The 25,880-nt window shown below is 40.3% G+C and overlaps 1 protein-coding gene across 1 annotated transcript in view; it reads left to right on the plus strand.

Moving 5' to 3' along the window:
• Window positions 1–25,880, plus strand: part of rims2a (regulating synaptic membrane exocytosis 2a) — a 1,407,304-nt gene that overhangs the window by 997,686 nt on the left and 383,738 nt on the right. Inside the window, 5 exon segments of the mRNA XM_041189340.1 lie at window positions 2,129–2,282; window positions 3,793–3,819; window positions 11,733–11,804; window positions 12,554–12,710; window positions 17,158–17,286. Coding sequence (XP_041045274.1) covers window positions 2,129–2,282; window positions 3,793–3,819; window positions 11,733–11,804; window positions 12,554–12,710; window positions 17,158–17,286 — 539 coding nt within the window.

A 25,880-nucleotide genomic window follows, 5' to 3' on the forward strand; every position in this document is an offset into this window, starting at 1 on the left:
GCAGCATACCACTGCATCTCGCAGGTTACTGATGCCCTATTTACCAGGACTGGACTATATTCATTTCAAGACAGACATGGCCCCACAGGTACAGAGGGTAGTGGATTTCAGCACCACTACTGGATTTCCCCAGGTGCAGGGCATCATCAATTGCATCCATGGTCATCAAGGTACTCAGTGAGCCAGATTCATTAACAGGAGGGGCTTCCTCTTTCTTGACATTTAGCTGTTCTACAAACTTAGAAAGAACTTCCTCCATGTGTGCACTTTTTTGGAAGCTGCCATGACTACTCCTTCATCTGCCAATCCAAGCTTCTGCAGCTCTTTACTGCAGCCCCCAAAGTCTGTAGATGGATCCTATGGGCCAAGGAATATCACTTGAAGAGACTCACCACTCTACAAGAGCCCCAGACAGAGGTGAAACAACTAAAGCCATCTGCTCACAAGAGCCACCATGGAACAGGCAATCAGGCTTCTCGCGATGTGTTTCCATGCCTGCACCAGTTGGGTGATACCCTGCAATATTAGTTCTTCAAGGATCTCGCTTATTGTGGTAGTCTCTCATGCTCTCCATTAAAGGATCCCCAAGAGAGATGTGGCTCTTGAGGATGGTAAGGCTCTGGAAGGAGTCAGCTCATCAGTGGAACAGGAGGTTGAAGGGATGAGTGCAGAATACTGAGGTGCTCTGGCTACACAGGGAATTGGCCGGGCATGGGTGCAGGGCTCGAAGGTCTTATCAGGGTGCTATGAATGTCAGGAATCATTTTATGCAAGAATGTTTCAACTGAGCCTCTCTGATCCAGGTAGAACTGGATTGTATAGAACTCACTTTGAGTTCCTTGTGTTAACACTGCCAATGAAAACGCAGTCTGGAACATATAAACTCTTACTGCCAATGGAGAATACATCTCGCTTGGAGGCTTTGCCATCACCGTTGAGAAATCCTTGATCTCCCTCATCATCTCATACCTTTTTTCTTGTCCCACCATCAGCAAAAGGAGACTCACACATATGGCTCAAACATCATTATTTACATTGCTCTCAGAAAGGAAAATTGTGCACAGTTACAGGAAGAAGACACCCAGTGTCCCATATTTCCTTCTTATAGTTAAGTCCAAAGCATCAATATATGCAGACACTGAGGAAAAGAATGTGGAACTGGCAACAATCTCTGTGGTACACCATTTCTAACTCTTTACTAATCAAAACAACATCCATCACCCTAACTCTGGTTCTTGTTCACCAACATTTTATTCAAGCTGATTCATTTCTAATTCTACCATGCACTTGAACTGTAACAAGTGACTTGATGGGAAATCTATTGAAAGCCTTCTGAAAATCTCTTTTCCTGCATCTGCCATATCCAAATTTCAATTTGCTCTGTTAAATGCATCCAGAACCAATGATCTCCTGACATTGAAGTAAGAGAGCTACCAACTAAGACAAGTTGTCTACTTGAATGCAAGGTGACACAATTAACAAACAGAAGAACTTTGGAACTCTCTTCCTCAAAAGGCAGTGGAAGCTGTCTTTAAACATTTTTAAGACAGAGGTAGAAAGATTCTTGATAAGCAAGGGGGTAAAAGGTTATCAGGATATGTGGGGTTCAGGTTACTATCCAATCAGTCATGATCTTATTGACTGGCAGAGCAGGCTCAAGGGGTCGAATGACCTACTCCTGCTCCTAGCTCATATGCTCGTAAGAAACTATACCCACAGCATTGCATGTTCAGGAGATTCTCAGGGAATAAATACATAATACACTTCACATAAATAATATATGATAAAGACCCATAGGATGCAATTTTCACCCCACAAGTGAGTGATAACAATGCAGATGAGTTATGATAAACACCTCATCCCACAGTTATGTATTCTATTTATACTCAATATCAGAAAAATAATATAGAATATGTTAACATATGTGATTATTAATATTGACTGAGGTTGATCCCATTTGAATCTTTTTCATGCGACCTCCATGAGATATGATTATGTCATCATGTATTTTTTTCTCAAAACTAATATTTTTAAGCATTTTGAATAATGTTTGACTTTTCTTGGGATTCTTCTTTTTGTTATATTGCTGACATCTAGTACCATTAGTTCCTTGTCTTCCTGATTTCAGATTCTCATAGAATTGGAAACTGCCCTGTTGGACGATGAACCTCACTGGTACAAACTCCAGACGCACGATGTTTCATCAATGCCACTTCCTCAACCTTCACCATATATGCCACGCAGACACCCACACGGTGAAAGCCCAACAAGGAGGTTACAAAGTATGTTCAGAGTTTTAGTTATTTTTTTTCTTTTTGTTCGCTGAAAAACAAATTAAAATTAATATTGTTTGGGTGCAATTTAACTCCTTAATGAATGACATTGAAATGGGGATTGAAAACAAATCCTTATTTCTAATGGATATTTAAAAACATGACATGAAATGGTTGGTTATAGGTTATTCAGTGGCATAGAAATATGGGGCAGAGCCAGAATGTTATATCCTAATTGAGGCTTTCTTTTTCTGCTATCATTTCACATCACTCCTACCATTATTGTATTGGTCAGAAATAGGCATGTACGGCCCTGCCAGATAAGGAGTCATTTGTCCCTTGATTAAAAGATAAAAGGAATAAAATTAGAATAGCATAAGGAAGAAGTACTTTTCAATCATTGATGAATGGGACTACAGAATGGTGGACTGTCTTGTTTCACTGACTTCCCAATCTCTGCAAAATTGCTACTGAGTCCAAGAGGTTGAGTCCAAGGGATTCACCACAAGAATGAAGAAAAGTTAGGAAAGTTCACTCCTACATTCTTGCACACCTCCAAATGGCTGGTTTAGGGCAGAAATGGTGGTATACCAGGAGTCAGTTACCTGCCTTACCCTCATCTCTTTCTCAGCTATGACACATTCATCACCATGTGTTAGCACAGAAGTATGCAACTACTGTCAGGGAGGCTTGCTTTTTCTAAGCTGCAGGGAAATTATCCATTCATTTCCTTCCTAATTTGTGCAAAAATGTGATATTTTGAATAAAATCATGGCTATTTTTTCACATTGTTGAATAATATCAGGCATCATGTGACCCATCAGCAGTAGTTACCAAAACAAGAATTACATTTTGCTTACAGTTAATATGCTTATAATGAACATTACAGCATGTTTAATCAATTACTCAGCAGGAATCTAATATAGGTTTAAAAAAACATTGATCTCTTCCTGTGCAAGACTGGTACTTCAAGCGATTAGGTCAGCAAAGTTGTGAAACTGGGTTATTATGATTTCATTAGTGCAATCCATAATTATAATTGTAACAAAACCCAGTGGAGGAGAATTGAAAACAAACTCCATTGATTGAAGTCAGCGTTCAGCATCATCGTTTGCTGAGTTGACTCTTACACAAATTTTCCCTTAGAAGTAAGAGTTTCAACTGCTTGCTCTCAACAACCTAGCCCCTTTTTGCTCACTCTTATATAAAACAAGCTGTAGTGATTATTATAACTATTAGTAGATAGAACGGATGGACGTTCTAGACAGTTATGGTAGTTCTGGAGATTTTGCATTTCATTAGTTCAGCCAGCATAATTTTTATGTTAATATTGCTCTATTGGCCAGAAAAATTGCTTAGTGCTAATAATGGATTATTTACTAAAATGTCTTATTAGCATTGATTATATCTTCTAATAAACTAGGCATATTAACTGTTCATTTCCATTATGTTGCTAGAATATATGTTTTTTGCTATATATTTATTTCATTCGTATCCCATTTTGACATTTATTTTCCAGATACAGGTCCATATGCATTAAATTCAGGTAAATTACAAGCATGAATCAATGGATTAAAGAGATAAAAGCACTTGGTGTGTTAGACATCACTTGAGAGTGACTGTTACAGAGTGCTCTGGTTGTGCATGTAGAAAGATTCTAAGATGCTGGATCAGCTCTCCTTCCCCAAGCTTTAATGCCTATCTCAACCCTGAATGAATTGCTTTGCTGCCAATGTTAATGTTACTTCTAATGTATTTTCTGTGCAACATTTAAGTGAGTGCCCCATCAATCATGCCTTTACTATTTTGATGTGCCTAGAGTGAGTTTTTCACAGCTGCTGAAACAGGTCTTGAAGATTTATTTATGAAGCTTAATATAAATCGAATAGATCAGCACTTACTTGATTATATTTTTTGACCAAGAAAGAAAATGTTCAGCTCAATGGTCATTGATATTTCCTGTTAGTTCTCATTCTTTCCATTTTCCAGAGATAAACTGAATTATCAAGTTAGGTGAAGGTCTATTTTTATATATATTCTTAAGTACTGGATAGTCTACTTTAGCTGGTAACCAGCTGGTTAAAAGAATCAGTGATAGAAATCTGGGCTAATTATAGTTCAACTACTGCTAAGCTGCTTGGCCTAAATAGCCAAGTGGTGATGGTACTGGGTTTGTGACCCCAAGATCAAAAGTTCAAATCTCACAATGGCAAACTATGAAACAAAGTAACTTCATCTCAAACAGATGGAAACGGATTTGTACTTGAAAGAGTTACTGCTAAGCTGGCTAAAATCAGTTAACTTAGCATAGATCAGGAAGCAAACCTCAGAGGCTTGCAGTATGGCTCAGTACATCCTGGCTGCTGCATTTACCAGTTCGGCTTTTGAGACTCAAAAATCAATTTTCCTAATTTTTAAAATAACATTTGCTTTAGGGAGGTTAGATAGGAAATCAAAATGTTGCTTTTCTTATGTTGAAAAAGATGATTATTTTCAATGGTATTTTTGGTATTAAAATGGTGGGATTTAGGAAATTAGTCAAGTGGAATATTTTTATATGACATAATTGAATATTAAAAATCAAAGTAAGTGTGAAATATTCAGCTTCAATAATCTATTGATTCAATATATACTATAGGAGCTAAATTTGAGAAAATGTTTGTTTCATGTTTAGATCATTGGATATATGGGTTATTGGGAAAGAATCTAAGCTCCTAAAGTAGCTTGTTGATAATCAGAATATAGTCAAACATGCTGTGGTTTGCTTAAACTTATTGATCTATATATCCATTTCCTACTGAACACCTTGTTTATTATAGAACAATAATTTCTAAAAGAATAAAGTGAATCACTTCAACAATTGCAATACCTGATTTCTCACTCACAAATAAATAAAATGAGAAAGATATTTGAGTCTTTATTTATACAATATGCCATTTCAAGGACTGACCATAAAGTCTTTAAGTGTAACAAGAAGTGTAGGTTCGCCATTCGGCTTAAATTATGATCACAAAACTAGAGGGAACCAGATCAAAATGAACAAGCTTCATACATGACTGAAATAAATTTCCCTAAGCCCATGGAGGAGAAGATTTATGAAATATGCTCCCAGCAAAAACAGTTAATCCCATGGCAATTAACCTCTTCAAAAAGGTGATGGACACACATCCACTTAGAAATGAGATTGAAGTTTTAAACACATAAAGGTTTAAATATCCAAATACTCTTTGTTGGATGTGGTGGTTTCTGTGCTGCTTGTGGAGGATTGCCTGCCAGAGTTGAATAGTGAAAACATAAAGATTCATAAGCATTCTAGAGTTTTTCTGATTGCTTTTGGAGATCATGGAGTATTTATGAAGATTCGAAAATTAAATAGTTGGCCAGAACCCATCATAGTGCATATAGTACAGTGCATGTCTGTGGAAGAATTGAGTGGATCTTTCTCATTCTATGCATTGTACTGTGCTTATTGTATATTACTTGTCTGAATGGCATTGTGATTTGAAGAAACTGATTTTTTGAACTCAAAATATCTTAAAATGCTTGAGTTTTTGACATTTAAGGATATTTTAGGGCTACTTTTCCTGAATTAATTATGTTTTTGTGGCAACATAACCACAGTGCACTGCACCTGAGTAGGAGAAATCACATCAGAATCTATTGCTGTCCTTTATCTACATATTATTGGCTAATTTTGGTACATGTAGCGGAGTAGGCTTTGTGTAGACGCCTCAGCTGGTAAGAAGTTCGGTCCTTCAGCTGATTAAAGGGACATGGAGACAAGAAGAGATAACTGCAGAATGTTCATTCCTGGATAGCCTGAGGTTCTTGCGAGAAGGTAGGCAAGTTTTTTGAAACTGTCAGTATTTTAAAATTCTAAAAATTTAACATTTTGTTGAATTTTTGTGTAAAATGCTTCTATTATATGTGGAGTCTCACCTGCAGTCTCTTTGTTTGTACTCCTTTGAAGTTCCTTCTCCTAACATTGTTTGTCTGTTTCTCTGGCAGGAGAGAATGGCAGCAGCATGAAGTAGAAGGTGAAGGGATCGAAGATTGATGAGGCAAGCACAGAAGTGCTGCTGCGATCTTGTGGAGAAGCAAAATACACTGACACATTCAACATTTGCCTTTTACTTCCTTGGAACTCCTAAAGATTATAGTTTTTGGAGCTGCTTTTCTCATTTTTAAGCCATGGGGAAAAGTTTTCCCCCCGTTGGGGGGGATGTGCGGGAGCGGGCAGGCGAATCTCCGATCGACACTCCCAATTGGGGGTGTGCCGCCATTTTATGTTGTCAGGCCAATTAAGCCCCGTCCAGCGTGACGATCGCCAGGTAGGGCTATGCACTCACTGTGCGGGCAGGGGAGGATTCCCTCAGCCAAGAGTGTGCTCTTTCGCACATGTGCATAAAAGAGTGCACAGATCTCCCTTAGACTAAGTGCTGCCTCAGGGAGATCAGCTCTGATTTAAAACTTTTAATAAACATGTTTAAAATTTTTCCCTGCCATGACACTGTCACATGAGTTGGGACATGTCCATAACTTTTATTGCAAGATGTAATTAAAATTTAAGTACCCTCATGAAACCTCATCCCGCCCGTGGATGAGGTTTCATGCTTTTTCTGAAGCCCGCCAGGGCTCCCGGCCTGCCCGCCAAACTTAAGGTTGGACGGGCAAGTCCATTAATGACCTTAATTAGTTTTACAATGGTCTCAATAGGCCGTTGACAGGTCAGCGGGCGCGCAGCTGACTTGGCTGCGCCCCCACCGTCCTGAAAATGGAAATGACGCGGGGTGATGTCGGGAGTTCCACCCGACGTCGTCCCATGTCATTTTATGCGTCGGTGAGCGAGCCCTGCTCGCCGACCAGCAGATCCTGCCAGTATTGTAATAAATCACTGTTGGACTTTGATCACTATTTGTATGTTTTTAATATGGATGAACAGGGAAATCAAGTATGGATATTTAAACTGAAGATTTGGAATTAGACATTGAATGCAGGTTTGCATGGGTGGATTCTGTTAATTGTCAGAGAGTAGGATTCTTACCTTTTGCGAGTGAAGCAGTTGATAGTAGTTCTGGAGAAGGCCACTTTAAGCATTCAAGGTGAATTATGTTTGTTGCTCCTTTTTGGCCTCCAAATAAGCTGATTTTCCAAAGGGGAAACCATTATACTATTATATATCTATCAGTGAGTAAAGAAGAGCCTGCAGCATGATGCAACAATTTGTGAAGCTGAAAGGCCAGAAACAAAGATTGTCCTTTGCAAGACCAACCTATTCGTTTAAAACAGGTGCTGCCTAACAACAGCTCTGAAAGCTGGGGAGCCTGTGAGATGTTTTCTCCTGAAATGCCGCTAGAGAAGGAAATCTGAGCGTTCACTCTGACTTACATTTACATTGTTGTAAGTTGTTCAGGCACAATGACCTGAAAAGCCACACATGAAATTCCACTGCAGTGCTGTTCAGGCACAGAGCGGAAACATAGCTCAAGTGCCCATTTTTCCTCTGCATATCACCAGTCTTTTCAAGTGCTATTTGGATGTTAAACCCAGGAAATATGCACCGTTAAATTTGGCTTCCAATATTCCTTGCACTACAGGATTATGGCCCTGGATTTTAAAAGGCACATGGGTACAACAACAACAACTATTTATATAGGGCTTTTAACATAATAAAACAGAGTGAAGGTGTAAAGATTATGGGTGAAGACTTGGAGAAAGTGAATAGTTTCAAGCACCTGGTGGCAGAAGATGGAGGTATAGAAATGCAAATGAAGCAATGGATTAGCTCCGGTTGGAGTAATTGTAAGAAGTGCAGTGGAGTGTTATGTAATAGAAAAGTATCATTGAAACTGAAACAAAGAATCTACAAGACAGTTGTCAGACCGGCCTTGTTATATAGTGCAGAAACTTCGGCGACATCAGAAAGAGAGGAACAAGGACTATACAGAGATGGATGTGTGGAATGACAACAAAAGAAAATATCAGCAGCCAGTACATCAGTGAAGATTGTGGGAGCATTGAAGAAAGTAGCTGAGAAGAAATTAAAATAGTCTGGTCATCTGTTGCGGAGAAAGAGGAAATGTAGTGATGATGGATATTGGACTGCCAGGAAGCAGGAGGAAACCTAAGACCAGATGGAAAAATGCGATAGCAAAAGATTTAAACACAGCAGGTTTGAATGAGGAATGGGTGACTAGCAGATGGAGATGGAGAAGGATGATCAACCAGCATTGTGGTGACCCCGACTGAAATGGGAGAAGCCAAAAGAAGAGCATAGAAAATGACCAAATAAATAATAGCTTAGCCAAAAAGCTAAGAGCTTAGGCACTTGGCAGCTGAAGGCATGGGGCCAATGGGAGAGTGATTAAAATCAGTGATGCTCAAAAGGCCAGAGTTGCTGGAGCACAGAGATCTCGAGGCTTTAAAACTGGAAGGATTAACAGAGATAGGGAGGGGAAAGGCCATAAAGGGATTTGAAAACAAGAGTGAGAATGTTAAAATGAAGCTTTGCTTAACTGGGAGCCGGTGTAGATCAGTGAGCACAGTGGAGATGGGTGAGCACAGTGGAGATGGATGAGCAGCATTTGGAGCAAGTTCAGACATAGAGAGCAGAGTTTTGAATGACCTCAAGTTTGCAGAAGGTCGAACCAGGAGGCCGGCCAGGACCGCATTGGAATAGTTAAGTCTAGAGTTAACAAAGCCATGGATAAGGGGAGTTCATGTAAGTCCTGAATTAGGCAGTGAATCTGGAGAGCCTGGGTGCATAGAGTTCCACCCAATCTTCACAGCTGTGCCTCATTTCCCTCAACTTCCCATAAGACCTGGCTGGCCAGCAGCAGATGGAACTTGGCAGTAGAAATCCACAGCAGAGGACCTGTGGGAATGGTACCTGCAATCACTTGGTGGGAGCATCAGGGACAGGCAATCTTAGAGTAAGGGAGGCTCAAGGTACTTCTGCACATCTTGGCTCACAAGGAAACATACAATTAATTTTTTTAATTTACCAGCTTGACTATCTTTTGGCCAACTATCCCCTACCTAGCAAATCTTGCCTACTGGGGAATCTGCCACTGCTCAGGCCTCAGACATCACTGGGACCTGACCTCCCTGTTTGGTGAAGGACCTCACTTCAGCTAATGGGTGTCCAATACACCAGCTGAAAAGGCAGGTTGATATCAGGATGCTTAGGGAAGGCAACAGAATCAGTTGGGATAAGCAAACTGCCATTATCTTAACATCTCCATCAATGTCTCCATCTCCCACCGCCCCTCCTCACCACCCCTGCTTTGTTTCTGCCAGGTGGGAGGAGTTAAAATCAGGGACTCCATTTAAACTGCTTATAATCCCCCTAAGGGAAAGTCCTTCATTAATAATCCCTCATCTCCAAAAGTCATCAAGCAAATTCCAGAATAATCGATCCCCACATTTCTCACCTTCAACCCTGGTACGCTGCTCTTCACAAACAGTGACACAGGAACCACCATACAAACCCAGCAATATTTCCCTCACAGAACTCTTCGTATTGTTCTAATTATTACATTCCTAGAACTTGCTGTCAGGATAATTAATTCTGTTATATGATTAGTCTCAGTTCCTGGTTCAGGGTGTATCTAGCTTACAATAGAAAAATATGCCTTTGTTTAATACCTTATGCATGTCAATATGTTGTATTGAAACACTCATTTGATATTAAAGGCCAGATCTTCCTGACAATGATGTGGTGATGCTGCTTGCATTGCTGCTTACTGCGGAGATCATTGCATGCTTACCTCTTTGCGCCCTTCCAGCTGGGACCTCCAGTCCTGGCTGGAACAACAAAGCCTCAGTGCAGCCATCCAGGAGAAGGCTGGCAAAGAGGAGCAGCACAGAGGACACACCCCTTTTTTAATAATATCATGTGCCGCATTCAGATAAGTTTTTAAAGATCTCAAACCTTTCAGTGGTGTTAATGGATTCGTGAATGACTGAGTGGGTGGGTGGTGGGATGGGAGTGGGCACTCGGGTCAGGGGGTGGGTAGTTGGGTTGGGGAGGCAGGTAGTCGAGTCAAGAGATGATTGGGGTGTGTGGGGTGATATGTGTGGAGTGTGATGAGTTGGGTTATATTATTAATCATTGAATTACACCAGAAATTAAACAGTGTAACCATTCTAAGGTAAGTATGCAGGTAAGCAGCATGCATCTAGCCCAAGTCTCCGACACTGTGATCAGTGTAAGAGACATTTGTGGAGGGTCTCGGGCAGCACAGATCAGCCCATCGGATGTTTAAACTTCCCAGGTAATTACAGTGCCTGTGTGTGCATGGGGATTTCCTCAGGGTCCCGACGTGCACCAGCAGTGTAAGTTCAGTGCATTGCTGCACCTGATACCAGAAGGCCTGGCCCATTATGTAAGTTTCCAGGATGAGTAAATGCTCAACACTTAAAAAGTAGAATATATTATTACCCAGCACAGTGAATGTAGGGTTGGAAGACTCGTTTAAAAAAGAAATCTGCAGATTTTTTATTCAGCAAGGAATGCAGAAGTGCTGATTTGGTGCCAAGGCCAGGGAAGATAAAAATGGTGTAAATGAGTGTTTTACAAAAGCCTAAGCAGCATGGTGGGCTAGATGAACAGAATGACCTTTAAATATTCTAATCTTATGCAAGTATAATATGTTCAGGCTTTGTGCCAACGTCCCAAATGCTCTCTCACTGTTCTCACAATTATTAGTTCCTCTTTCTGCCTTTTGTTTTTTTTTAAAAGCAAGTGATTTCAGAAGTATATATTCTGAAATTAGCCCACATGGGAAACTTGAACAAACCTTATTTTGTATGTTGCTAGTTTTTGTTTAATTCAGATTTTGGGAGCTCAGCATTGGTGAACCGCCTCCTGGAATTTTGTCAGATCACAGGAGGCTTATAGACCCAGAAAAAATGGAGTCTACAAGTCCACTGCCTGTCTAAGGAGACCAGAGTTATGTGCAGGAGCTGGTTCCTGAATATCAGCTTTTCCGAATCTGAATCTGCAAACTTGTATTGCATTGAAATTTCTCCAGATTTATGAACGACCATGTAACATTTGTTTCTTTCCAAGCTTGCAAATATTTGAATCACTATAACTTGAAAATATCACAATTTGGGGAAGAAAGGCAGTTAAAAACAAAATTATGAACTGCAAATCTCTCTCTGAATTTGGAGCCTGTTATAAATTGGGCAGAATGATTTTCAATATATCTGGTTAGTATGAGCATGCCCTTTGCATAATACGTGAAAATCTGATGTTTCAGCTTTATTTTTATTTCAGTTTGGTAAGTACAGTCACTTATTAGTGAATAAACCTGCTTTCTAGCACTTAGAATCAAATCCCTGTTAGTATACCTAGCTTTACTTCTTTGTGTATATGAGACAAAAATAATCACTAGAAGGCCTTCTATGAAAGCATACCAGTTATGTGCAATATGATTGTTTTTTAAATTTTAGGATCTCAACGCATCAGTGACAGTGAAGTCTCAGACTATGACTGTGATGATGGGATTGGGGTTGTTTCTTCAGGTATGAAAGCTAAACAAGTACACTCCCCTCTTTTTTGCACCCCCATTTCTCCCAAACTTTCTACAATACTTCAATCAAAAGTAAAGATACTTAAATCAATTTTGTCAAGTTCTGTGGAGCTCAAAGCCAGAACAAACAAGTAATTAAGAAGCAATAATGTCATAACTTTATATTCTACATATAAAAGTTTCCAGGATATGATTTCCTCAAAGCCAAGTAAAAGTTAACTCATAGAGAACCTCTGGCTCAGGAACAGTTGATAATTATAAATCTTGTGTGTATACCCTGGCCTGGGAGGAGGTGGAGGGGATGTGTGGTTATGCTTGTAATATATTTCCCATATTTCCTAGCCGACTCACTCCACGAAGAAGGTTACACTTCATTAACAAAACTTTTACTTTTGTTTAAATTGAGAGATGTAGGTGTAGGGCTGAGCCCATTTTACAGAATATATTCTTTTAAAGCATAGCCATGCATTATGTATTTAAGGCTAATGGCTATCTTGTAAGAAAAGGAATAATTTGATGGGAATTTAATTTATTCTTAGAAGTCTAACTTGTTTTTGATGATCGCACAAGATGGACAGTAGTTAATCAACAGCACTTTGACTTCAGTGGAAAAGGAGATTGGCAGAGGTTGCTAATTCACTATCGCTCAAAACAAATTTCTACTCCATTGTGCTTTACTGTTGTTTAAGAAAAAGTGTATGGTATTCTAAATTGTTCTTTTCCTCACATTTCTCACTACAGATTATAGACACAATGGGAGAGATATTCAGAGTTCTACATTATCAGTTCCAGAGCAAGTAATGTCATCAAACCATTGTTCACAGTCAGGCTCACCACTTCGTGGGGACAATATGGGCAGGACCCGTTCCCGATCCCCCAGTGTTCCTCCTTCTCAAAGGTAGGGTTAAGCATGGATCTAGGATACTGCAGGGAAGGAAACACCTGCTGCTCTATTGGTACAGATGTGAAAGGGTGAGATTAAGATAATAAAATATTAAAATTATTTCTTCCCATGCATACTGATTTACTAACAACTAACTTGAGGAGGTGCTCTTTGAAGGGTTTTTTTGTTAGCACAAAGCCCAAGCAGAGATGTGCAAACTATTGACATCCATAGTGAAAAGGCAAAAAAAGGAAACCAGCACTGGTGAATGCAAAATGAGTTGCTGGAGCATGTTTTCATTAGCAATTGATATGATGCTTAAATCACACCTCCATGTTTATACCAAGGGCACGCCTTCTAGATTGATCCAAAAATTAGCACGGAATATCATCAGTAAACTTCAGTATACTGCTTCTCCCAATTGTGCGCTACAATTCTAACCGCCCTGCGGGGTAGAATGACAGGCAAGGGGGTTCATAAAATTGGACACCATGGCAGTGGCTCCATACCTACTGCCTACCCGCCCCACTGCAATTTTATCAGCGGCCAGTGAGGGGGTCAAGCAGCCTGCTTGCCCTTGGGCCAATTGAGACCTTTAAGTGGCTAATTAATGGCCACTTAAGGGTCTACTCCACCACCACTGGGATTCTACCCACGGCAGGGGAAACTGGCACCAAGTGTCCTGACTGCCAAGTGAAACTTGGTGGACAGGTAGTGTGGAAAAGGAGAGGTACCTCCCTCCTGGGCCCCTTATGCCCACCAGAGCCCCCCCCACAGGTTTCCCCTATCCCCATGCCCTGGTTACTCTGGTCCCACTGCCACCCCCTTCACCAGGGCCTGCGAGCCTGACCCCGGCAAGGACATACCTTGAAGTCAGGACTCTTTAGGATCCTCTTTACTGGGGACTGCATGCAATCCCAACAGTGGGCACTGCTTCCCAATGGGGGTGAAAAGCTCACCTTAAGCCAATTAGCAGCCCAATGGCTATTAAATGCTGGCAAAATGAGTCAGCCAAGTAGAGGTGGTCTCACCCTGACTTTTACATCAAGTATAAAATTCTGCCCATGGTACTCTCTCAGACAGTGTAGTAAATTTCTGTCTGTTATGCGCAGACGCCCAAACGCAAACTTACCTATTGTTTGTTGAATTAAATTTGTTAATTAAGGGATTAGGCTTTGGAAAAACACTGGTTTGTTTTGTTGGCACCTAACATGCAGTTCTCTTGGAGCTGTTTATGTGTATAGCTATAAGTAATATCACTTGACAGAAAGAAAGAGGAAGACTTGCAGACAGATATTTGCATACCTCAAAGTTGTAGACTTTGAGTTTCCATTCATTCGATGGTATATAATATAGGGGGAGAATTGTAATCTGCTATATTTTTATTTTGACTGATTTATGCTATGTACGATACTTTAATTGCAGATGCTGAGCCTGGCAGCCCAGTTACATTTCTCCATATTGTTTTTCATTTTTACTAACCAAGTCACACAAACTAATGTACATTTTTATTAAGTTTGTGTTTGAACTAGTAAAACAGAGAATGGTCCCAATCAGGATCAAATGGAGACAAGATCAATCAAAATGGCCACCAAGTGGCCCACCCAGAGGCCTGACCTCCTTTTCAGCCCTTGCCCATTTTCATATGGGTGAGGGAGGGAACGGGTCCTGGAACCTGGCCGCTCCTATTGAGGGTCAATTGGCAGCATTGTGGGCTTACTGTATATGGTAAGTTTTCTTTTTAATTTTCATGGAGGCAGCTGAACTTTAGCAGCTGTCGGGTTTCAGACCAACTGCATGGAGCTGTGGACCATGGATTGGAGGTGGAAAGAATTTAAAAGGGAAGTAAAATGGTTTTGCCCCCTTTACTGTTCATTATTAAATGCTGTTGTATTAGTTATATCTGTGTTCACTAAAATGAGTTATGACAGTGCTGTGATTGGAAGAAGTAACTACCCACTGAAGAATGTGTTTACAATTGTTACTTATGCCATCTTGCTAGCTGCCAAGTAATTGGTCAAGAATGTAAATGTAGGAAAGCCTTCAGACGAATTATATTTTACAATATTGAAAGTGCAGCCTAGTATGTTAACAAGACCTAATCGTTTAAGAATTTCCCATTGCTTTTGTGTATTCAGTCTAGGCATCTGTTCAGATAGCAGTTCTGAAGCCTGTTTCTTTATTCAGGGAGTTGGCTGGAATACAACCGCCACTTGTTTTACAAGTGTTTGACTTTAGTTTGTCATAACTCACTGGGGATAGTGCACTGTAATATCAAGCTCCACTGTTCCCTGAGCCACGATAAATGTGAAAAGTTTGACCAAACCACCAGATTGCCCCAATTCTACCTGTTTAATTTAGGTTAACAGAATATGAACACCAGGTTTGTAAACTTAATAAGTAAATAACTGTTAATTGAACAAATTGTCTTTAACTAGTGGCAAAAGAAATAAATATGAACTGCTAATTTCTAACACTATAACTTAAACTCTACCCCCTTCTTAAATCCCTATACACACACACACACACACACACACACACACACACACGACACATAAGACACACAAAACATGGATTTTAAGGGTGGGATAAACAGTCCAATAGCACCAATTCCAGAGTACAGGATTCAATGGGTTGATTTTGATCAATGTCTTACAAATTCCTTTCAGTTCTTGTTGATGACCCGAGGTGGTCTTCCAGCACTTTCAGTCTGTAGTTCACTGGTTGAATACTTTCCTTTCAATGTCTCTAAAGGTAGTTTTCCCCTTTGCCTCTTTATAGAGGTTTTCAGAGAGGGCAGGTTATAGAGATATGAGTAGAAAAAAAACAGTAAGCTATTATTGTGGAATTACTGGAATCTTCCAAATACAGGTGAAAGAGGTTTTAGGTCTCGTTCTTTTCAGGCTAGGAGCTATTCTGCTGCACTGTTACCACACAAAACCCTGGTCACCTGATCAGGAACCAATTAAAATGCTGTTGTCAGGCAGCTCCCTTGGTCCAGGACTCCTTTCCAAGTGTGTTACATTTGCTAATTTCCAATCTGCTGGGGACCATTCTGGGATCCAGGGAACTTTGGAAAACCATAACTAGTGTATCTACTATCTCTATAGCTTTCGCCTTTAGAACCTTAGGATGTAGTCCATCAGGTTCTGGGTATTTGAAGCTTTTAGTTTCTTAAATTTCTCTAATACCTTTTTCTCTGCTGATATTAATGATTATCGACCGGATTTTCATGGAGGAGGCAGGAAGCTTGAGTTGGGAAACCTCCTGATGTTGCAGACCATCTCCTTTAAAATATTTGCTCCAGGAAGGTGGGGGTGAGATGGAGTCAGGCCTGTGGAGGCACTTCAGAGGTGGCCACCCAGGTTTGTAAGTGCCAAGCGGGCTATTTAGAAGGCCTGTTTTGGTTCTCTGGGAACTTCGGCCCAGTTGCATTAAAGCCCTCATTCCTTAACCCCCCCCTCACCCCTCATCTCTCAACCATCCCCATGACCCCTCCATACCTCCTTCATGCCTCCTCATATCCCCAATGCTCTCTCTACATCCCTCATGCCTCTTCCTATCACCCTTGTTCCCCTTGTTAGGACTGCCGGTTTGGCTCCAGCAAGACTCCAGACTCATGGTCTGGGCTGGTTCAAGTGCAGCACAATTCCTCTCAGCCTCGCTGCAGTACTGGCAATGGCCATCACTCTCATTGATGCTGCCAGTACTTGAGAGCTGCCAGCCTCTGATTTCTGGCAGTCTCTGAGGCAGGACTTCCTGTTTTATAGGGACAGGATTGCCTCCTCCATTCAATTAATGCCTAATTGGCCATTTTAATGCTGCACAGCCATTTCCTGATGCGGGTGTTGGGGGGGGGAGGGTGTGGACTCCCACTCGACTTTTTAGCCAGTGGGGGGGCAAGGACCATAACACCCCATTAAATCCAGCCCGGATTCTTTCTGTCCACCCCCACCCCATTTGTTGAATGAAAAAAATGGCAAACACGTGATTTTGAAATAAATTGCCATTATGCTAACAAAAATCTAAAGGTAGAACTTGCTAAATAGTTTTGAAAATGTTTTTGACTTGTGCACAGTTATTAATTACACTTCTGCTCTTGCTTTTCCATATCAATATACCTGATGCTTTTAGTACACCACTTGCAGTAACTGAGATGTATAGTTCAAACAAGCAAAAGCTAATTGGATAAGATCTTAATGCCAATAAGGTACATCTACTGATTACAGTTTGAGACAAAATGTGAAATATTAAACAACTCAAAATCAGTGACAAAACAATTGGGGTGAAATTGGTCTTCAGTGGTAATGCAAAACATGCAATAGTGAATCGGCACCCTGTTTTACATGCTATTTTTGTAATGACAAATCTAATGATCAAAGTAGTAATATCTCAATTTGTGTTACTAACCAATACAAAGATCCAGCTGGTATCTTTAATTCTTAGAAAACTGCTATAATAGTTGACTTGTGTTTTGCAGAAGCTCAGAGCTGGGTCCTCGAAGCAGTCGCTGTTCTCAGCAGTACAATACCATCAGCCGAATGGACAGACACAGGATGTTGGATGATCACTATTCTCCAGAGAGGGAGAGGTAATTAGAAATCATTGATTGTTGTTTTTTCAGGAAAGTTTATGATATTTTTAAATGTGTAACCAATTCAACATGAGCTTGGACTGTTATACAGCTAGGGTGGGCAACTTATGCTTAATGCTTCATCGGTCTGAGTATTCAATATCCTCCGAAGCTTTCAAGTTGCTGTGTATGTTTTGGTCCTGTATAATGTCTTCAAAATTAATCTTGTATAGCAAGTGTTTAAAAAGATAGAATCAGAAAAAATTGTGGTACCACAGGTCTTTTCCGAATTATCATGATTTTGGATGGATTATTCTAAATAAATTGCAATATTGCTAATGTTTGTTTTAAATGCAGTCACAACATTCAACGTGTTTAAAAGAAACATTCTTCATAATTATCTTGAATATGGCAGTTACAAAAAATAGTCTGTTTGGACCACCAAATTACTTGAGTTTAAATTTGCATTGCAGTTTTAATTTCTCTAGCTTTCAGTGTATTTATCTGATACCAGTGAGGGAATTGTAACTACACGAGAGTGGGGTATTTGGCTTTCTAATCATTTTTTTTGTAGGGAACTGAAATGTTGTTTACATTGCCAGATTGTTAAATTATTTTCAGCATTCACTTCCAGAGTAGCAAATGGTCAAAAGTGATAGAGTATTCCCTCAACAAAAGCCAGTCAGCAATATAAAGGATAATTGGTATTGTTTACAATAAAAGACAGCAGTTTTAGGAAGAATTGTTGACTGCTGATGGTTGGTTTCATCAAATTGTTCATTTTAAATTGGCCAATATATTCTCTGACTGGAAGTATAGATACTGTTTTGATTACGGGGTAGGGGAACAAACTTTTTTATAAATATGTTTTCTTAGTGGCTCAGGACTTCTGCTTTACATCCTTGTTTCCACCCTTCCCTACCAACTCTTAGCAAGAGAAGAAGTGTAATTCTCCTGTTGAGAACCCCCCATCCTTGGCGCATAGGGCAGAATATTGCCATCAGCATGTGGAGGCGGGCCCGACACACCGACGTGTAAAATGATGCATGATGATGTTGGACATGCGCCCCGGCATCAACGCACAGCATATTGACGTTTTGTTCAGCAGGTGCGCGCTGGAGGCGGCAGCGTGCCCACCGAACTGCCAAAGGCCTACTAAGACCGTTAAAAAAACAATTTAAGTTGTTAACAACGCTGGCTGTCCAACCTTAAGGTTGGCGGGCAGGCGAAGAGCTCAAGTGGCCTTCGGCATTTTTCAGGAAACCTCATCCATGGGTGGGATGAGGTTTCCTGAAGCTTGTATAAAATAAATAAATAAATTTTCTTGACTTCACAAACATGTCCCAGCTCATGTGACACTGTCACATGAGGGGGCATGTTTAAATGATTTTTTAATTTATTATTTAAAAACTTTTATTACCTACTTAATCTCCCTGAGGCACAAAAGAGCGCAGGCCTCGGCTCTCCCTTCTCCCCCGCCCGCACGGGTAGCGCTGAGCACTACGGAATGCGTATTATACTGGGTGGGCCATAATTGGTCCGCCCGCATAAAATGGCGGCACGCAGCTGATCGCAGACAGTGATCCCTCCGCTCCCTCCCAGCCCGCCCGACATAGGTAAGATTAATAATTTTTTTTCTCATTTTTATTCACTGTTTGAAACCTGAGCCAATCTCCCTGAGACAGCACTTAGCGAAAAAGTGCACTCCCAGCTCAGGGAATCTCCAAACCCCCCCACCAGGGAGCGCATAGCCCTTCCTGCCGCATGCCACACTGGTTGGACCTTAATTGGCCCACCCACATAAAATGGCGGTGTGCCCCCAGCCTCAGGCACCGATCGGGAACCTGCCTGCTCCCGCACAACCCCCCCAACAGGGGGAAGATCTTGCTCACAGGATAGAAAGATAAATGTACCATTTAAAAAATAACAGCAACAACCCATCTCCCATATATCCCATCCCAGAAACAATATCCCTGAATGGGGCTCTGATTTCCAGGCGCGTTTTTGCTGTAGATCAATTAACCAGATATACCTAGGCTCACCTTTGGTGGCTTGAATACTCTCACTTCTGATCCTGTGTTTAAAAGCACAACCTGAGGCAAGATTCTTCTGAGTTTATTTTAGTGTTAGTCATGTAGTTTGTGACTAAAACAAATGCAGTTTTACTAAAATTAACTGATTGTTCCAAGCTGCTAGATTGCCTTCACTAAAAACTTATTTTGCAGCATTTAAGCTCCTCTTGGCTTTTAACTAGAGACTATAACCTTCTCGCGCACACTGTTCATCATATTTCTCTCCATTTTCTTCTCTTTCTGCTCACTGGTGCTGCTGACCTTTCTGCCCATTCTTCAAATGCCATACATTTGTCTTTTCCATTATCTCCCACATCGCTGCAGTCAGTATCTTACACTACCTCGGTCCAGACACAGTCATGCCATCGAACATCATCACAAGGATTTCAGGTATACTGTAACATGGGTGTGGTGGTGTGTTTTTATTATGTGTGGATATGTATGCATGTATGTATGGATATTATGACTAGGAATGAGCATCTGGATAAAGTCAAACTCTAAACTTGAAGTTAGAGCTTCTAGATGTTGGGTTTTCCAAGTCAAAGGGCCTGATTTTAACTGTATGAGTAGGTTAGTTTGAATAGTTAAAATCTAGCCCAAAGTTTCATATTTTAAAAGCTTTGGCTGCCAAATGGAAAAGGCACCATTAGACTGCTAAAATCTCACTAAAACTATGTGTACTTTTGTACTTGCTGCCTTCAACATGGGACCCTGTGTGTTTGGATACACTCCCACTGGTAGATCACACTCTTATTTGATCACAATAAAGTATTGACATAAAGTGATAAACAACAAATCAATCATGAATGTAATGATAGAAAAAAATACCACCTGCATTATAAAAGCTATTAATTGTGGAAGGTTTTGGAGAGCAGAACATGGTATTCCATATTAGAAAATGTATCATTTGTATCATTATATCATTTTTACAACCGGAAAAAGCTACCGAAAGAATATTTGTACATAAATCCAATATTTAGCCCCTCAAGAGATCTGAATGATAGAATTTATAACATTGCAGACTATCCGATCAGATTGCTCATCCCTAATTATGATTTATTTTGAACTTATCTCTTTTTCTTTCTTTCCTTTTAAGCTTGAAAATAAATGAGTAGGATGTACTTCTGTCAAAATGATGTGATTGAGGCTTCAAGCACAAATTAACCATTATAAAAGATTATTTTTGTTTACAGAATTACTTAAGTAACACTGCAGTTAAAAGGAAAAACGATGAACATTGAAAATCTGAAATTAGAAGAGAAAAAGCTATAAATTTGCAGCAGGTCAGTTAATTTCTGAAAAGAGAAAAAGAAAGGTTAAGTTATGGTGCTAAATCTGGCATTAACCTGCCTTCTCTTATCAGAGACTGATGAACCTGCTGCAATTTTAAAGAGCATTATTTGGTTTATGAAAATAGGACAAAAATTATAGTATTTTAGGACTACTGGGATGCTTACTTATAGTAAAATGAAATCCTTATTGTGGCAGGAAGAGAACTATGAAGTTGGTAACTATTTGGTGTGCTGTGGTAGAGACTACCAGTTTTTGTCCTTTCCACCATCTTCTGTCATCGCATCTCAGTTCACAAAGGGATTCTTGCCAGTACTAAAAATGAATTAGTGCAATTGTGATTAATGTCTTTCCATTTCTTTTTGCTCATTTTTTTAATATTATCATTTTAACATGGGTGCTGGTGACATGAATGAGTGAAATGGATAGGAGTTGCTGAGTCTAACAGAATGAAGGACTTGAATCAACATTCATTGGCACATTGGTTAGCCCACAGCTGAATCAGCAACCTTATCACTTCATTAACTTCACATTGCCCGTTTCTCTGATAAAGTATTAAAATATTCTCCTCTGTCAGTCATTTTACTCACAGCTGTAATCTTGTGTGATGTCTCATGAGTGTCCTTCAGTGTGCTCACTCCCTCACAAAATCAATATGCTGATAAATATAAAATTCAGACTTATCAGTTAATGCAATTGGCACTGGGCTACCCAAATCAGGAAGGTCCCCAGTTCAAAACTTGCTGAGTTAATTGACCTCAATTGGTGCAGTTTCAATTGGCCTTAGTAGGAATGGGAAAGAAAACCAGCACAAAAGCAGAATTACCTGGAAAAACTCAGCAGGTCTGGCAGCATCGGCGGAGAAGAAAAGAGTTGACGTTTCGAGTCCTCATGACCCTTCGACAGAACTTAAGTTCGAGTCCAAGAAAGAGTTGAAATATAAGTTGGTTTAAGATGTGTGGGGAGGGCGGAGAGAGAGAGAGAGAGAAGTGGAGGGGGTTGGTGTGGTTGTAGGGACAAACAAGCAGTGATAGAAGCAGATCATCAAAAGATGTCACCAACAATAGAACAAAAGAACACATAGGTGTTAAAGTTGGTGATATTATCTAAACGAATGTGCTAATTAAGAATGGATGGTAGGGCACTCAAGGTATAGCTCTAGTGGGGGTGGGGAGAGCATAAAAGATTTTAAAATATTTAAAAATAATGGAAATAGGTGGGAAAAGAAAAATCTATATAATTTATTGGAAAAAAACAAAAGGAAGGGGGAAGCAGAAAGGGGGTGGGGATGGGGGAGGGAGCTCAAGACCTAAAGTTGTTGAATTCAATATTCAGTCCGGAAGGCTGTAAAGTGCCTAGTCGGAAGATGAGGTGTTGTTCCTTCAGTTTGCATTGGGCTTCACTGGAACAATGCAGCAAGCCAAGGACAGACATGTGGGCAAGAGAGCAGGGTGGAGTGTTAAAATGGCAAGCGACAGGGAGGTTTGGGTCATTCTTGCGGACAGACCGCAGGTGTTCTACAAAGCGGTCGCCCAGTTTACGTTTGGTCTCTCCAATGTAGAGGAGACCACATTGGGAGCAACGAATGCAGTAGACTAAGTTGGGGGAAACGCAAGTGAAATGCTGCTTCACTTGAAAGGAGTGTTTGGGCCCTTGGACGGTGAGGAGAGAGGAAGTGAAGGGGCAGGTGTTGCATCTTTTGCGTGGGCATGGGGTGGTGCCATAGGAGGGGGTTGAGGAGTAGGGGGTGATGGAGAAAACCAGCTATGGTTTTATGTCCTAGTTGCTATCTAATGACTCCTGATGGAAAGTGTGCTTGTTCATATCTTCCCTCTCACCTTCTGCTGCAAGCTTACCCTTTCCATGGGACCCACCAACTATATTTCTTTAGAAAGTGCTTCATTTATTATCAATCATTTGGAATATCCTCAGTTTGTAAATAGCACCAGATAATGCAAGTCTTTTTAACTGCTTTCTCAATTGCCTTCATATTCTCAATCCTGTTCATTAACAACTCTTAACCATTCAGTTTCCTTTCCTGGTTTTGATGTTTGCTGATATAGTAAAAGCTTCTCTTGATCAGGAATCATCAAACTCCCTTTAAAAACCACTGTCACCAACCCCTCCTGAAAAAGAACACTCTTGACAGTCTCTAACCGCTGTCTGATCCCTAATCTTAAAATGCTTGAATGTGCCTTTCTCTGAAATGTTTTCTTTGAATCTGCTCTAACTGATACCTCCCTGCTTCCAGCACCAACCTACACTGATCAAGTCATGAAAGGCATCCTCTATGACTGGCCTATATCATTCTATCCTTCTCTGTCCTCCTCAATCTCCCCATGGTGTCCCACACAGTTGAAAACCAAATTCTTCTCCAGCATGTTATCCAGGTGCTCAAAACTGCCCTTGCAGTTCAAATCCAGCTTATGTGGCTCAAGAAAAAATATTTTCCTACAAATGTAGTCACCTGTGAGTTTCCCATGGATCTATCCTCGGCCCCTTCAGAACTTTTCTGAACTCAGGACATCTGAAAGCATTTCACAGCCAAGAATTAACTTTTGAAGTGCAGCCAGTTTTGTCGTGAATATGTGCATAGCAACAGTAACTATAATTAGGGAGCAGTCTGCTTTTGACGGTCCTGGTTGAGGGAAGAATGTTAGTCTGGACACTTGGAGAACTCCCTGTGTTTCCTTGAATAATGCCATGGGGTCTTTCTTCCACCTGAATTAAGAGACGTGGCCTCAATTCAACATTATCTGAAAGATGGCACCTCTGACGATGCATTACTCCCTCAATACTGTCCTGGAATAGCAGGTAGATTTATGTGTTAAATTCATTGATCCTCCAACTCCAAGGCAAGAATTTCACTGACTAAAACCGAGATAACACAACTTCCATCAACTACAAAATCAACTAAAACCTATCTTTTTTTCCAGCATTAGCAAAATTTACTTTTCTGAACACTGTTGAAGTTTAGGTTTGCTAGAACTTGGATTTGTGACGGAACCCGGCTGAAAAGAGCAATACAGCTTTAAATATGTCACAGTTAGTTTGAAATGTTCTCATGGTCTTTTATTGTTTTACATTTACTGCATGATTTTGACTTCACTAACTACCTGTCTTTGTTGTAATATTGTCTTACTGAGCTGATCAACATGGTATTGGTGCACGTGGTCTCTTATTTATTTAATAACGTTTTAATTCTATTGAGGAATTGGACATAATATAAATATAAAATGGATAGATGCTTGTACTTTTTATATATACATTTAAACTCAAGGTTCAACCAGAATCTCATTTTTATAAGGTTTCGACATGCTATTCAGAAGCAATTCTGGAAAATGGTTCAACATTTTCAATCGAGATTCTATTCTACTTCTAGTTTTGTGCCATACTATTTCACGATTACAGCTATTAAGTTCCAGTAGGTTCTGCTGTACTGCAGCCGGAGTTTGTAAGGATCCTTTACTGTGAACCTGTTTTTGCTACTGTGACGCATAAGTATTCCACTGCACCATTCAATGGTGCTGTTTCAAGATTCTTTTATTTTGCTGGTTGTTACTGACTTGAACAGTTATTGTTTCTATGCAGTGTTCCTGCGCCTTTAAAAATGTTAATGGAACCATCATTATTTAATGTCACTTCTGTATCTGATTGCTTCTTTCTTACTGGGGGCATTTGACCTCATTAAGAACTTTCTACTAGCACAGATTTGTTATTTTAGTAAGGTTCCCTGGAGAAATGCTTCTCCCTTTTTTGAGAGAGTGTGCTCTTTACTTCCTTCTCCAGTCTAGAGGGAAATAGAAGAATATATTGATAAAATAAGAAGCCAAATTTAGGAAATATTTTATTATCCTTTATAAAGTACACTCCATCAAATTTCTCAGGAATCAACTGTATGTTATTCTTTACTAAATTTAAAATAAAATTAAAGAATATTCTCAGTGTTTCAATGTGCTGATGGTTAGCTTTGTGATTAAGTTGCTAGCTCAAGTAATGGTATAGAACTGAATAAAAATGTCCATACAGTCAACATATGAAGAAGAAACTGCAAATACCTTGTGACACTACTGAGTGAATTTGCACGGGAATTCATCCACGAGAATTCGAAGAGCCACAAAAATCAAAAGATAAAGGCCATAAATTAATCTAATCTGAATTTGATCATTCAAACCGGTGTACAGTTTTCCAGTGATCATTGTGCATTATTTCTTGATAAACTTCCAGTAATAATAAGTATATCAATGGGAAGAGGAAAACCAGGGGAAGAGTAGGGCCCATCAGGGACCAAGGGGGCAATATATGGGTGGAGCCAGAGGATATCGCCAGAGTGTTGAATGAATACTTTACATCCGTCTTCACCCAAGAGAATGAGGATGAAGGTATCGAACTTGGGGAGAGAGACTGTGAGTTCTTGAGCAAATTGATATAGGGAGTGACAAGGTATTGGTGGTGTTGGCAGCCTTAAAAGTGGACAAACCTCCAGGTCCGGATGATTTGTGTCCCAGACTGCTGAGGGAGGCAAGGGAGGAGATCGCAGGGGCTCTGACCCAAATTTTCAATTCCTCTCTGGCCAAGGGGGAGGTGCCAGAGGACTGGAGAACAGCTAATGTGGTTCTGCTATTTAAGAAGGGTTATAGAGATAAGCCAGGGAACTACAGGCCATGTCAGTGGTAGGGAAACTATTGGAGGAAATTCTGAAGGAGAGAATCTATCTCCACTTGGAGAGGCAAGGTGTGATCAGGGATAGTCACCATGGCTTTGTCAAAGGGAAGTCATACCTAACAAATTTGATTGAATTTTTTGAGGAGGTGACCAGATGTGTAGATGAGGATAGTGCACTTGATGTAGTTTATATGGATTTCAGCAAAACCTTTGACAAGGTCCCACATGGGAGAATTATAAAGAAGGCAAATGCACATGGGATACAGGTTAATTTGATAAGTTGGATTCAAAATTGGCTTAGTTGTAGGAAACAGAGGGTGATGACAGAAGGCTGCTTTAGTGACTGGAAGCCAGTGTCCAGCACTGTGCTCAGTCCTCTATTATTTGTCATTTATATAAACAACATAGATGACTGTGTGGGGGTTAGGATTAGAAAGTTTGCGGATGACACAAAGATTGGCCGGGTGGTTAATAGTGAGGTTGAGTGTCTATACAGGAAGATATAGATGGGATGGGCAAATGGGTAGATAAGTGGCAGATGGAATTTAACCCTGAAAAGTTTGAGTTGATATACTTTGGAAGGAG

The sequence above is a fragment of the Carcharodon carcharias genome, chromosome 6 (assembly GCF_017639515.1).
Source record: "Carcharodon carcharias isolate sCarCar2 chromosome 6, sCarCar2.pri, whole genome shotgun sequence".
Taxonomy (NCBI): Eukaryota; Metazoa; Chordata; class Chondrichthyes; order Lamniformes; family Lamnidae; genus Carcharodon; species Carcharodon carcharias.